This window comes from Pantherophis guttatus, chromosome 2, assembly GCF_059756535.1.
Source record: "Pantherophis guttatus breed Tessera chromosome 2, ASM5975653v1, whole genome shotgun sequence".
Taxonomy (NCBI): Eukaryota; Metazoa; Chordata; class Lepidosauria; order Squamata; family Colubridae; genus Pantherophis; species Pantherophis guttatus.
Genome location: NC_142064.1, coordinates 122754578 through 122768731, shown reverse-complemented (window position 1 = coordinate 122768731; position 14154 = coordinate 122754578). Strand labels below are relative to the sequence as shown.

At 40.6% G+C, this 14154-nt stretch overlaps 1 protein-coding gene across 36 annotated transcripts in view; it reads right to left on the bottom strand.

The window, feature by feature from the left end:
- Positions 1-14154, bottom strand: part of LOC117675368 (methyl-CpG-binding domain protein 1) — a 74401-nt gene that overhangs the window by 26719 nt on the left and 33528 nt on the right. For 8 of the 36 annotated variants that reach the window (XM_034433907.3, XM_034433911.3, XM_034433915.3 and 5 more), the window contains 7 exons: positions 13358-13443; positions 10356-10396; positions 8174-8317; positions 7879-8013; positions 2462-2512; positions 1967-2032; positions 513-569 (listed from right to left, as the gene is read on the bottom strand). In XM_034433907.3, the coding sequence (XP_034289798.2) occupies positions 513-569; positions 1967-2032; positions 2462-2512; positions 7879-8013; positions 8174-8317; positions 10356-10396; positions 13358-13443 (580 nt within the window). Of the gene's footprint in view, positions 1-512; positions 570-1093; positions 1160-1966; positions 2033-2461; positions 2513-7878; positions 8014-8173; positions 8318-10355; positions 10397-13357; positions 13444-14154 lie in introns of all 36 variants that reach the window. The other 28 variants (XM_087888737.1, XM_087888745.1, XM_087888753.1 and 25 more) reach the window with 7 other exon arrangements.

The following is a 14154-nucleotide window of genomic DNA, read 5'->3' as shown; positions in this document are numbered from 1 at the left end:
ATGAATGTCATATTACTTTCCCTCCAAACTTGTCAAAAAAATAACTCAGTCTCAGTTCCCAGATTATGCTGTACTGAAATGCTCTTTGCTTCAGAATTCTCCATGGAAGACGACTGACACTTTCTTTCTCTCTTTTTTTTTCTCTTTCCCATTTTGGGGAAACAAGCTATGTTCTGGTATTTTTGGTTCTGAAATTCCAATATTTCTCATAATTTCTAAGGGACCAGACTGAAATATACTTTCAACATTTTGAACTGAAATAACTTCAGTCTTCGCCAAACTAGAAAAGGCCAGAACATTTTATCATTGTTCAAAGGAGCAGAAATATATAGTACAAGTAGGATAAATGTGGATGTGTCTATTTTATAATTCCTTCACTAGAAAACATTCAAGATCCCTGTGTCCAAGTGGATCTGGGTATCCCTAAGCACTATGCCACATGAATATTTACTATTCAATTTGCAAGACAGACCAGCCTATTTGCTATATTTTTTCTCCTACTGCATACATACCCTATGCCTTACAAGAGAATTGTCTCCAGGATCCCTTTGTATGGTAGGTTTCCATTTCTAGAATAAGAAGCAAGACAGAACAAGTGATGGAATTAGCAAATGGAAATTACAATCTAAGTGGAAACATATGAGACTGAAGTTAGGCTAATCTGCCTTCCCTAACTCCTGTCAGTTAACCAAATGAATTTTCTTTTCATTTAATCAGAGAGTTTTTCAAAATTTTATCCACGAGTAAAGGGAGAAAATTAATTTCTAAATAAGAAGGAATGAAAGTAAGAAAAAAAAGTCTTTATAGTTATATTAAAAATATCCCATCTATTGCACTTAGTTCAGGAGGAAAAAGAAAGCATTTTCAATTGCTCTTCCACTCATATTTGTTCCGCCCAATTTCCAGATTTAACAAGTGAACATTTTGAAGAACATTAGAAAAAAATGATTCTGAATTATTTTATCTTTTGGAAAGAGTATAGCGTATGTTGTGATTCAATTCTGCTCAACCCACATACATAAATTATAGATTTTATGTCAGACAATTTATATTATAGTACTAGCCTAATAGAACAAGTATGCAGACCACTTACTGGGGTAACAGACTGCCTCCGGTGGGGGTGGTCTGGGGCCAACTGAGCCTTTGGAAATTGCCCACCCTGACAGCCAAAGAAATGAAGACAGCAAAGAAAATGAGATTGAAGATAGTCAGCATGCTCAAAGATATTGGAAAGTTCCTTGCCTGAAACATCTGCATAAGAAAGCTCTTCAATCTTTTCATTAGGTTAATGTGCTGATGGAAATGCTCCATAAAGCACATTCAATATATATCTGACCTAGAAGACTGACCACGTGAAACCCATTTTCCTAACTGTAGCAGCCTTATAAAGAGAGTTTATAAAGAACTAAAACCCACACTGCTTGGATCATCATTTCAGAGATATTTCCTTACCTAAACAAACAAATAAAAAACAGAATGACCAAAGGCAGGCAAAAAAAACCAGCAGGAAGAGGAGCAAGTTCTTTCCTCCTCCTTCCTTCCTTCCTTCTTTCCTTCCCCTTCCCTTCCCTTCCCTTATTCTGATAGACAGAGGAGAAAAAACAAGGAACAGATAGACACACAAAGCTGAAGAACTTCTAGCTCCAAATTCATTATTAGTCAGATTCAATATAATTGTTTCCCAAGAACCTTGTAGTATCCAATGTTAGCCCAAGGAAATGTGCCTGACCTAAAGCAGAGGAGGACATAGAAACCAAGCTCCTGTTGGTCCAATATTACAAATATTGCACAAGCTTCCAGCATTTAACATCCTTGAAATTATGGTAATTCCATAATTACCATAATTCTCATAAACTGGTCTGCTTCCAGTATCAACATATATAAGTAAGGGCTGGGAGTGGAGACTCAGATCCCTGTGGAACATTAACTGTCATTTTTATTTGCACGAAAAACTAGTGCCACTCACTGTGGTTAAAGTTGGCTTTTTCTGTCCACATTGTTTTGGGGTGAAGACATTCTTTGCTGAAGATTCCTGGGAGCAACCGAGAAACATAGGGCAAAGTTGTAGCAAGTGAAAGAGAAATTCTATGCATAGATGCGCACACTGCATGGGTTTCTCCCCAAGAACAAAGATGGAAAGCCATGCACAAAGCCACTTTCATGCCATATTCCAATTTGCACAGGCACTATGAACTAAGAAGCACTCCACAATGAAATGATGTTGTTGCTTGGGAGAAAAAGAGTTCCCTTTATAATCCTGTTTGCCAGGATGAAGCATTGTTCCTGCTTTGCCAATCTCTTGCTGCTGATTCATTTTTTAATTTTTTTTTAATCATGCTGGAATTCGCAGTGATAGAAAACCATGCAAGCAGTTCAGAGGAGCAAAAGAGTCAAGCAGAATGAAGTGGAATGAAAGGGAGCAAATGCCAAGCCCCAGGAAGGTCACACAGCAGGTACTTACTGCTATAACTTTCTTTGAGCTGCAGCTGTCCTTCTTGGGTGCGACTTTTTTCTGGAAGGATCAAGAGCCGTTTAGTGCTACAGTGACAGGGTTAACATACATCTCAGATACATTCAATTTTTAGGAATCACTCGTGTGGAATCTGTATTCATTGGGGTCTTTGACCAGGGATCTCAGGTTCAGGATAAAATCATGCATTCGCTAGCGATGAGCATTTCCAGTTAATGCAGCCACGTATTCTTAAATTAAAATTCTTATAGTTCATGATCATTTCCATACAGAGCACAGATTTTTACAGACGCAGGAGAAAGACATCAGACCACATAAAATAAATGTTAGATTGGAATCCATGGGTACCCTCAGATTTTGAAACTCATATCAAATGCACCAACAATTCAAAATGATCTTTAATTGTAATTGTCTCGGGAAATTATTTAATTTGGTTTTAATTATGTTTTTTAACTTTTGTATTTATGTGTTTTATTTTGTGCCTGTTCACCGCCCTGAGTCCTTCGGGAATAGGGCAGCATACAAATCTAATAAATAATAATAATAATAATAATAATAATAATAATAATAATAATAATAATAATAATAATAAATCCTAAGGGAATGTTCTTTATATAACTCTTCCTTAAGGATTATCTAGCCCAAGATTCCTTTCATGCCTGCATGTTTCAGAGAGAAGGGAGCCAGTCATCATGCAGAAATTTTAACTTCATCTTGGGATACTTCACAAGCAATTCTAGTTTCCCCTTGGATGTCCATAAAGGAGAACATGTAGCTTTCGGTCATTTTGCTCAATATTTATTTATTTATTTATTTATTTATTTATTTATTTATTTATTTACTTATTCATTCATTCATTCATTCATTCATTCATTCATTCATTCATTCACTCATTCATTCAATTTATATGCCGCCCTTCTCCGAAGACTCAGGGCGGCTTACAATGCGTTAAGCAATAGCCGTCATACTTTTGTATATACCTGCTTAGTAGGACTTTTGCCCCCCCCCCCCAAAGCGGTGTTCTTTTTTATACAAAGTCAGTTTATTTCCCCCACAATCTAGGTCCTCATTTTACCTACCTCGAAAGGATGGAAGGCTGAGTCAACCTTGAGCCTGGTGAGATTCAAACTTGCAGTAATTGCAGGAAGCTGGTGTTACTTAACAGCACTTTAATCTGCTGCGCCACCAAGGCAAGGCATAAATGGATAAGTGTACTGGTTTTTATTCATTTGTTTAATTGAGTTCTCTTTATTTAATTTTAAGACATGTGGAGAACAGATCATATTTTAGGTCATATTTATGCAGAAATATTGTCAATTCAAAAGGGCGCATAAACACTTAAGCTCCACCTTATTTACAATGTTCTGGTTACTAAAAAAAAAAAAAAGATACACCAGGCATCAACAGTTTATCCTCAGCCCGTAGACATCATAACTGAGGTTGCAGTTATATTGCCCCTTACTTGAAAATCAGTTCTATTAAGTCAAATAGTCTTCGTATTAGAAAATATTCATGAATAATTAACTTCTTATCGGATTTCGTGCTTTTCGATATAAGTTAGACTAGAAGCTCCTAACTTTATAAACAAAAGCAAAGAGTTTCAGGAGGCTAACCTCTATTTTAGCCCCACATACTTTTATTCCCCTTCAGAATTGCAATATAATATACATCATCATTCCCCATCTGGTTTATACTAAAAGTATTCTTAGACCAGAGGACCATGGTTCATTCTAAACTAACCAAAAAGTCACAATTAGGAGTAACACTATGTACAACAATATTGAAAGAAAATGCCTCAGTGCCTAAGTAGTCCAGAAATAGTCTGGAAAGAACAGCAGAAATTCTGAAAGGCAAAAAGCATAGAATCATACCAACTCTGGATTCTACTTACCTTTACTACCAGTTCGCAACGGGAGCGTGCATGCAGAGATTGTCAATTATGACGTCCGGGCGGGTGGGCGGAGCCTCCCGCCACTTTTACTACCGGTTCCAAAGAACCAGACAGAATCGGGAGCAATCCACCACTGAATCATATATGTCATAATAAAGATGAACTAAAAGGTTTTTTTAGAAATGTCCTTATGTCTCCTGGCCCTCTCGCAACTGTCCTCCCTATTCACAAAAACGCCAGCTACAAAGATTTGGGGGCATGGCTGGATTCTGTCATATCTGAAGTCCCAATTTTCGCCTCTTGGCTAAGCTCCTCTAAGCAAGCTACTAAAGGCTCTGATCAGGAACCCTTTGAATTGATGCGGGAGTGCCAGGTTGCCTTTGACAACATCAACGAAGTCCTTGTGCATCGGGCATTCCCGATGTTACTAAGCTGTTTACATTGTATGTGTCTGAAAACAAAGGAATGGCTGTGGGGCTATTGTCCCAGACCTTTGGTAGCTGGGAACACCCTGTAGTGTATTCTTCCAAGCAACTTGGACTCTCTTGTCAAGGCTGACCAGGGTGCCTCCGGGCAGCTGCGTCCATTGTCTGGAGCTGAACAACTGACATTTGGAGCCCCCATAGAGGTTGAAACTCCTCATTCCATAAGGGAATTGTTAGAATTAAAGGGGGGGGGGGTGTCATTGGCTAACAGCAAGTTGATTGGTGAAATATCAAACTGCTTTTCTCGACAATCCTCCTGTTCAATTAAAGAGGAGCACACAATTTAATCCAGCCACCTTTCTTTTCCGCACTGGAACAGGGCATCTCACTTGATACTTATTTGGCAGACCACCTTTTTGATAGGAACCTGTATACAGATGTCAGGAACTTCATATGTCACGGAGAACAACAGGCTGGCTACACTGTGGTTGTCAGGAGATGTAGCCGAGCAACCAGTGGTCACCATGGACCAGTTAGTAGAAGAATCAACTTTCCCTATTGGGACTTCAGCTCAAAAGGCTGCATTTATTGCCTTGACTAGAGCCTTGGAGTTATCAAATAGTGTGGTTTTCAATATTTATACCAATAGCAAATTTGCTTATGGTGTAAAAGATAACAGAACAACAAAATAACGGAACAGACCTTAGAGATTTTCTAGTCCAACCCGCTGCTCAAGCCGGAGACCCTACACCATTTCAGACAAATGGTTGTCCAAACGCTTCTTAAAAACCTCCAGTGTTGGAACATTTACAACTTCTGGAGTCAAGTCATTCCACTGACTGTTTTCGCTGTCAGGATGTTTGTGCTTCTAACTGTCAGGAAATTTCTCCAACTTGCTCACGGTACTTCATGGAAGGAGCGTGGTTTGTTAATTGCACAGGGGAGCCCAGTTAAATATGATCCTAATATGCTACACCTTTTGGATGCCATCCTGCTTCCTTGCATGCAAGGATGACAGTAAACATGGCAGCGGTAATGCTTGTGCTGACAGCACTGCAAAGTCTGCTGCTTCAGGTCTTTTCCCCTTGGTATGTGCACTCATTCCTTCCTAATTACCTATGCTGCGCCCTTCATGTACTACTCAGGATAGGCACACAGCTCATTACAGGGGAATTGGTGACAGAAGGATGGTAAGAAACTTCTCCTGGCTCATGGCCCTCTTAAGAGAATTACATGCAAATACACATTGGGGGTTCCAAGGCCGTGGCTGAATTTTTGTTAAAAGATTATATTTACCCTGGGATTTTTATAAGGCTCTTTCAGTGGTCAGGCAATGCGTTGTTTGTCAAAAGAACCCAGGAAAAACACAGAAGTGCCAGTTGGGTAAGTTTAGGTATGGTTATGCTCTGGACAGTTTTTGAAAAATTGATTTTATCGAATTGCCCCACAAACAAGATTTCTGGTATTTGCTGGTTTTGGTTGATGCCTTTTCTGGATGGGTGTAGGCTCTCTCGCTCCCTCTCTTGTGGATGCAGAGCTAGGCCCAAACAGTCATTGGGTCTGTCCCCTCTTGAAGTTATATATGGCAGACCATATGCTTATCATAGTTCTATATCTACCTCTCTTCCCTCCTTCAGGGACCATGTCCTTCAAGAATACGTTCACTTTCTGATTAACAATGTTTCTTCCATTTCTGAAACTGTTTAATACTGTTTGTCCTCCCAGTCTAAGTCACCTAGTGCACTCATTCTGCCCTTGAGATTAGGTTCCTGTCAAATCCTGGCATTCCGGTGATCCTTTGTCCGAAAAGTAGAAGGGACCTTGTATTGTTCTTCTCACCACCCATAGGTTGGTTATTGGAGTCCAGACCTGCATTCATCACACCTATCTGAAGGCGTCTTCTCTCCATGCCGATGATGAACTTTGGGTTGTTAAAGTCAAACACCACTATGGTTGTTGGTTCATTTCAGGATGCTATATGATATGAGCTGAATGCTCTATATTGCTTCTTATCAACCCAGGGACTTTTGTGCTTTTGGTCCTTCTTTCTTCTCTTGCTACAGAATTGTTTGCTCTTTACTGCCATTGACTGCCTCTTTTTATTTGTGCTCCATGGCCTCTCCTATTATTTCCCCTTTGTCTCTGTCTGTCTTTCTCTACCGGGGGGGGGGGGGGGGGGGGGGATTATTAGTGCTATGGGACTGGGACTGAAAATGATTGGGATGTAGACATAGAGGTGATTAAGGATATTCAAGATTCTCTGACCCTGAGCTTTACTCTTCATAGTCTTCTGGATTCTTTTTGTTGTTGTAGTTGTTGTATACATCTTAAACCAGTATACATGCAGGCTTGTCCTAAGAAATTTTACAGGGCGACTGAACAATTTTCCGAGTGATACTTCTCCGCATTGCTCGAAGTATCAAAGGGGGGATTATGATGATCAAGATTCTTCCATTGAAATGGCTGAATTAAAGAGAATAAATGAGCAGTAATAACATCTACTTCTCCATAGCTCAGGGAGGCATGACAGGAAACCAGATAGGGCACAATGGATTTGCTAAGTACGCTTCTTTCTAAATGTACTTGGTGAGCAATGACATTGTAGCAACTTTTTTTTATCTACTTTTATCTACTTTCATGCAAACGACTGTATTTCTTCCTTGTGTACTCAAGTAAATGATAAAGGCATGCCAAATAAATCATTTGGGGATCTGAATAATCATGTGATCTAGGCAGATCATATTAGTGGTCCGTGGGATTTAAAATTATGAATTTAGTGGTCCCTGAGGTTTGAAAGGTTGGTGAACCCTGTTCTAGAAGCCGTGGTGGCACAGTGGTTAAAATGCAGTATTGCAGGCTAATTCAGCTCACTGCCAGGAGTTCGATCCTGACCGGCTCAAGGTTGATTCAGCCTTCCATCCTTCCGAGGTCGATAAAATGAGGAGCCAGATTGTTGGGGGCAATATGTTGACTCTGTAAACTGCTTAGAGAGGGCGGTAAAGCACTATGAAGCAGTATAGAAGTCTAAACACTATTGCTATGTCAACCACTCCCTTCAAAGAAGTTCAAAACTAGTTAGATCAAGCACACACCTTGCGTTTGAGACAACGGCGCTTGAGACATTTCCATTGACGTTTCATGCCAGGTCTTTGCCTCCGCAAACAGATTGCACAGGTCCCACAGTCCTCAGTTATCTTGCAGGCCTGACAAATGCCACAATCAAGGCCCTGCAAACCAGAATGAGAGTGGATGAGAGGTAACTGTTAAAGCTTAAGACCGTGTGTAAGCCTATGTGAAGCTGGAAAGAATCAGCAGAAAACAAGGAAAAGCACAAACCATGGAAAAAGGAAGGGAAGGGAAGGAAAAGCAGGAAGCAGCCTATGGTACCTTTTTGACAATCTTCAAGCATCGGCGCAGCAAGCATTTGATGTCAATGTGGAACTTGGGGTTTTGGGCTCGCAGAACACATACACTGCAGATGCCGCAGTCCTGAGACATCTGGCAGGCCTGGCACACACCACAGCCAATTTGCTGCAAGGGCAGAGGGGTAGGGATAAACAAGGTTCTAGGGAAAGCAATCACCTCAGTGGCCCTTTCATCTCAAAAGCACCACACTTCACCTATCTGGCTGACCACATCAAATGCATCACACTGGATGTTTACATCAAGCCTTTAACAGCAATTTGTCAAGCTGCCAAACAAAAGAGGCCTACCACCTCTCTAAACTAAAGACACCAGGAGTTTTTAACTATTGTGAACTATTCAGTGTCACTACGAGACAGGTGGCATGTACATTTAATAAAGTATTACTATATACACAAAACTGTTAAGGCATAGTTGTCAGTTCCTCAACTGATATTGGCCTTTATCGGCATCAAGTTATCCCCAAGAACCTAGGATGTTGTAATGTATCAGCGTAATCTATGCGCGGATCCAAGCTGTATAGCCTTTTATAACTGACAGATGGAAATTTTGTCAATACATGAGATTTTCTAAGTGCTGGCCAAAGTTTTTTGGTATGGCACCCAGTATGATGATAACCACTGGGACCACCACAACTGATCTTTCAATTTTGATTTTCAGATCTTGATACTTTGTGATCTTCTCCAATTTTTGGTCTCCTATTGTACTACTATTGCCACATCAAGTATCCACACTTTCTTCTTTTCAACCACAGTTGTTATTAACCCATGGTCCATTACCATCTTGGGCCAAGATTCTCTGCAAAACACACAACATAGGACATTTTTGGCTGGAGATAGGATCAACCGTAATGCACAACCTGCCAGATAGACTATTTTGTTTTATAGCTCTATTTTATATTCTGTCATGGTCCTAGGAGCTTTCTTCCTCCAAGAGGCAAACAAAACCTTAATCTTTTCAACTTAAAATTCAATCTTCAGCCCTGCTGCTATCGATAAAGTACATGTTTCTGTACCTCTGCAATACTCTAATACAGGCAATCCTTGACTTACAACAGTTCATTTAGTGACTGTTCAAAGTTACAATGGCACTGAAAAAAGTGAGTTGTGATTGCTTTTCACACTTACAACCATTGAAGCCTTCAATTGGTCATATGACCAAAATTCGGGTCCTTGACAACTGGTTCATATTTATGACGTTAGCAGTGTTCCAGGGTCATGTGATCACCTTTCGTGACCTTTTGACAAGCAAAGCCAACCGGGAAGCCAGATTCACTTAAAAACCCGGGTTACTAACTGAACAACTGCAATGATTCACTTAACAATTGTGGCAAGAAAGGTTGTAAAATGGGGCAAAACTCACTTAATAAATGTCTCACTTAGCAACATAAATTTTGGGGTTAATTGTGGTCGTAAGTCAAGGACTACCTGTATTCTAAATCCAAAACAGAGCACCTTCTAGTTGAGCTCAACATGCTGGCTACAGATTATAAGAAATGAAGAGCAAAAGCATCTAAGAGTCTCTCATTGGGAAAGCCTCTTCTAATATATTCCAGTATACAGCCAAGTTGTGTTTCAACTACAAATAAACAATTTTCAAATTTGAAATGGAATCGTAGCTTTTCAGCTCTTCCATTTTCCAGCTCTGTCCTTCTCTCTATCTGCGGTAAAACCGTTCTTTCATCAGTTGCAAAGCGGATAGCAAACACAGAGGTGCAATCATAAAAATTCAGACTAATAATAACATGCATACTTGTATCTTACAATGTCGCAGTAGCATTTTTATATGGGGCACACTTATAACTAAGCACAGTACCTTTTATACTCACATACTTCAGTGCACTTTCTAAATAAAACAGAAAGTGTGACTGTGCCTTAGATCAGAGTTCCCCAACCTTTCCAGCTTTGCGGACTAGCTGGCGGAGGGGGAGGGGGGGGAGATGGTTCCACGTGAGTGGTGGGCATGTGCACGTGCGCAGCTCCATTTGCGCAAGTGACAAGCACACATGCATGCTGCTCGCACAAATGGAGCACACTTGCCCGTGCTTGTGCACTGCTTTTGCAAATGGGAATGCGTGCACATACATTCACCCACCACTTCTGTGGCCCAGTTCCAAAGGGCTCGAGGCCCCTGTTTTAGATCTTACCTTGAAATATCTTTGCTCCCTGTTAAAAGCTCTTCTCTGAGCTGAAAGAGGCAAAATAAGTAAGTAAGTAAAGCTGGCACACAAAAACATTGTCTTAGTGTCTACTAACAAATTCAGCAGCGTAGAAAAGAAGTCAATCAATCAAAAGGTTACTAGGCACAATAATAAGTGAATCAAACATCTGACAGATTGCCCTGCTTCTCAGGCAGAATAGAAGATGAATAAATATTTGGATTAGAAGAAAACAAAGGAAGGTTTCCAGCAGTCTTTCTGATTGACAGAATTGTCATCTCTGAAACAGACTTAGAGAAAGTTCAAATAGAGAAAGCAAGGGAGATGGATACTCTGGCACACTTATGCATTAGAACCTTCTGGTCAAAAAAAGGCCTTGCAGATTCATACCTTGCCTTCAAATGTAAAGCTAGCAATATTTTATTGAAGAAAGAAAGAAAGAGAATTTATCGTTCCTACCGACATTTAATTACTGTATTTCGATAGCTTGACAAGAGGGCCAAATTGATAGTCTTGAAAATCCTGTTCTCTTCCTTAAAACCAAGAGACTCAAACCCCTCGGGAGAAATTCCATTGGACTTGCATACTCGAAGTCCAACTCAGAGCATCTTTGGTTAGATCACTCTCTTTTTCCTCTAGCAAAAGAGAGAGAGTAAAGCAAGGGACTCTCCAGGTACCACAAGTTGAGAGAGACCCCTAAGTCACAATCAGGTCTAAGGTCATAATCACTCATTCCAAATAATGACTAAAGCCTAAGGTGAACAATATCCCTGAGCCTCTGAGACAACCCCAAGTTCCCTCTGGAACCTAACAGAATCTCTAAACTCTAAAGCAATCAAGGGGTCAACTGATAATGACAAAAGACTGATGTCAATTATTCTCATATCCAAATCTTGTCACTATTCTTGTCACTATTCTGAGACAAAAACCAGATCTGACATAACCTCCTCTGTGCATCAGGCCATCAATGATTTGAGTAAGGTCATAGTGCCTGTGAGCCATCTCCATTTCCACTTCCAGGAAAGAAAAAAAACAGGTTGAAGGAAATTCCACCACTAACTCAGAGCTGAATAACTCTGAATAGGAGCAGCAGAGTTCCTATTCAGCAGGAAAGCTAATTTAGTAATAGCAACCCCAACTGATCCCTGGTGCCCAAATTTAGAAACTGGATCTCATATCCAGTAATCTGTGGCACAGTGCACCTGAAACCACATCATTGTTGATAATATAAAAGCAAAGCATCCATCCTTACAAAAGCTTTCAAGATATGGCTTTGCAAACTTTGTCTACAAAGATTTACATCATTCATTGTCAAGAGTAGCATTTTCACCTTTGTCACAGCAGTACAGGTAGCCCTTGACTTACAACCCTTTGTTTAACAGTGGCTGAAAGTTACAACAGCCTTGGAAAAAGTGACCTACGATCTGTAACTTGCACTTACAACTGTCACACCTCCCCCATGTTCAAATGATTGCAGTTTGGGTGCTTGCCACTGGCTCACAATTATGACCATTTGCAGCATCACATGATCATGATTTGCAATCTCTTATGCCCGTGTTCAGCAAACACGAACACAGCAAAAATGCTCTTTGAGAAGCTTAACAACCGTGTGACTCGCTTAACAACTGCCATCAAAAATTGTCATAAAATTGGGTCTGACTTGGCTTACAACCGCACCAATTTACAACAGAAATTCCAATCCCAATTGTGGCTGTTGAGAACTATCTGTATCAGCCCTTTCCTTTTAGATATTAATGAGCAGTCCAACATGCATTCAGTCACATGAGAAAAAAAGAGGTGCTTGCAAAGCAAGAGAGGCACAGGGAGACATAATGAAATCCAAACATTCAGCCACCTGCCTTCTCCAAGCAGTGACTAGGGCTTTGATCAACCACCCATCAGATCCTCATAGAAAATGCCTTTCTGGAAATCAATAGGGTCCATCAGTCACCTGGAGCAGGCTGATCAAGTAGTTCCTGTCCCCTTGCCAGGAAGGGTGACAAAAGCAAGCCTGAAAGCAATCAGAGTAAGTTCTCCATGACAATAGATTGATGTCAAAATCCTTCTGTACCAGATCATGTCACAATTGCCCTGAGGCAATTGCCACAGATCATTTATGTTTGTTTTATGTTTTATTTGATTTAGTCACCAGTATGTGTCAGATCAGTGGATACTTGGGACATGTTTATGGAGGCCATCAACTCCTAAAATGCTCTGGACACAACATTACCAGATGGCAAATTGAAATCCCCAAGAACCAGGAACCACAGGGGCTTCAACATAGTAACCACAGCTCAGTGATAAAATCCCATTGCTCCAAAATGGAAGCAGCTCAGCAGCAGAGAGGGAGTACAACAGTTATTCCCTAGAGTCCAACATCAACCAGAGCACCTTATATTCAATTATCTGCAGAGAACAGCCTCTGAGAGCTTTCAAAACTCAGACAACAGCCCCTGTATCTATCCTTTCCTGGGTCTTGGTTAATGCACAGCCCAAAATCCAGGTGAGCATAATTTCAAGAGGGGAACTTATCCCTCTGAGCCCACCTGCACATCTCAGGCCTTCCAGGTTGATACTCTTACCCTTGGTAAGATCATGAACGAGGGCAGCCTTTTCACATACTGATCAGAGGGTTCAACAGCAGTAGCCAGAGCAGAGAGCTATTGAGGAACCAATGACCAGGCACCAAGAGTAGAAGCCAAAGGCCAGACAGTGAGTACACTTTCAAATATTGGATCTGGTATCCCCAGGTATGGGCCACCTCCAGATTCCCACCATATCTTCCTCTGCCTGTTATCATTGTGATGTTCCTACCCACCTTCTCAACTCTCCAACTTCTTCTAGCTTTTTCCCCCTCCACACTTCCTACTGAGGGAATGGCCAGTTCATCCTTTAATTGCTTTAGTGGAACCTAAGTAAGTAATCAATCTACCATTCCAGCACAGCTACAATAAAACAAGCCCTTGTATCTCATCACTTGAAATACCAACCTCTGCAGTCTGGGCAGAGCCACCGACAACGTCTCTGAGATGGTAGCATTACTTCTGGGAACTCTCCCCTACAGCTGGCACAGCACCTGGAAGAAGAGATGGACAGGATCATTCCTTTTCACCCACATCGTAATTCTTTCTTACTTGGTTGCTTATTGCAACATGCTTTATCATTCCAAGAAATTTTCAAAACTGCTCTCCAAAGATTTCCACTGCATAACCATATTCGGCTGTATTATCAGGAACAGTAATAACAGGGCGATCATATAGTGCCAATGATTAACTTGGCAACATTTTTATCCAATATTTGATTTGCTTTGTCATAATTCTCTGGCTATTACTGGCTAAACAACACAATTCACTGAAGATCTCCAGGTCAGGGGAACATGGCTTAGCTTAGGATGGAGGGTATCTTCCTGAACTGCATGGTCCCGAGGCCACAATGACAACTGAGACTTCAGGACTGCTGTTACCAAGTGATGTAGTCATGTGACACTGTGCTTTATGACTTCATTGCTCAACAATGGAAATTCCTATCCTAACTGTGGTAACCCAAACGTTACCTTTACTTCATATAAACCTGGTAAGAATTATTATTTTATGCTCTGATGTAGAAATGTCAGTTCTGATCAAATAATTGGCTTTCTTAATATGATTTTGTAAGCGTTTAAATTCAATTTTAGTCAGTTTTAACCTGCAACAGAGTTCTCTTTTGGTAAAAGAGAGAAGGAGACCTCTTTGCCTTAGAATATAATTTAAAAATACCGTACATTTAAAACCCAAGAGATACTTATTCC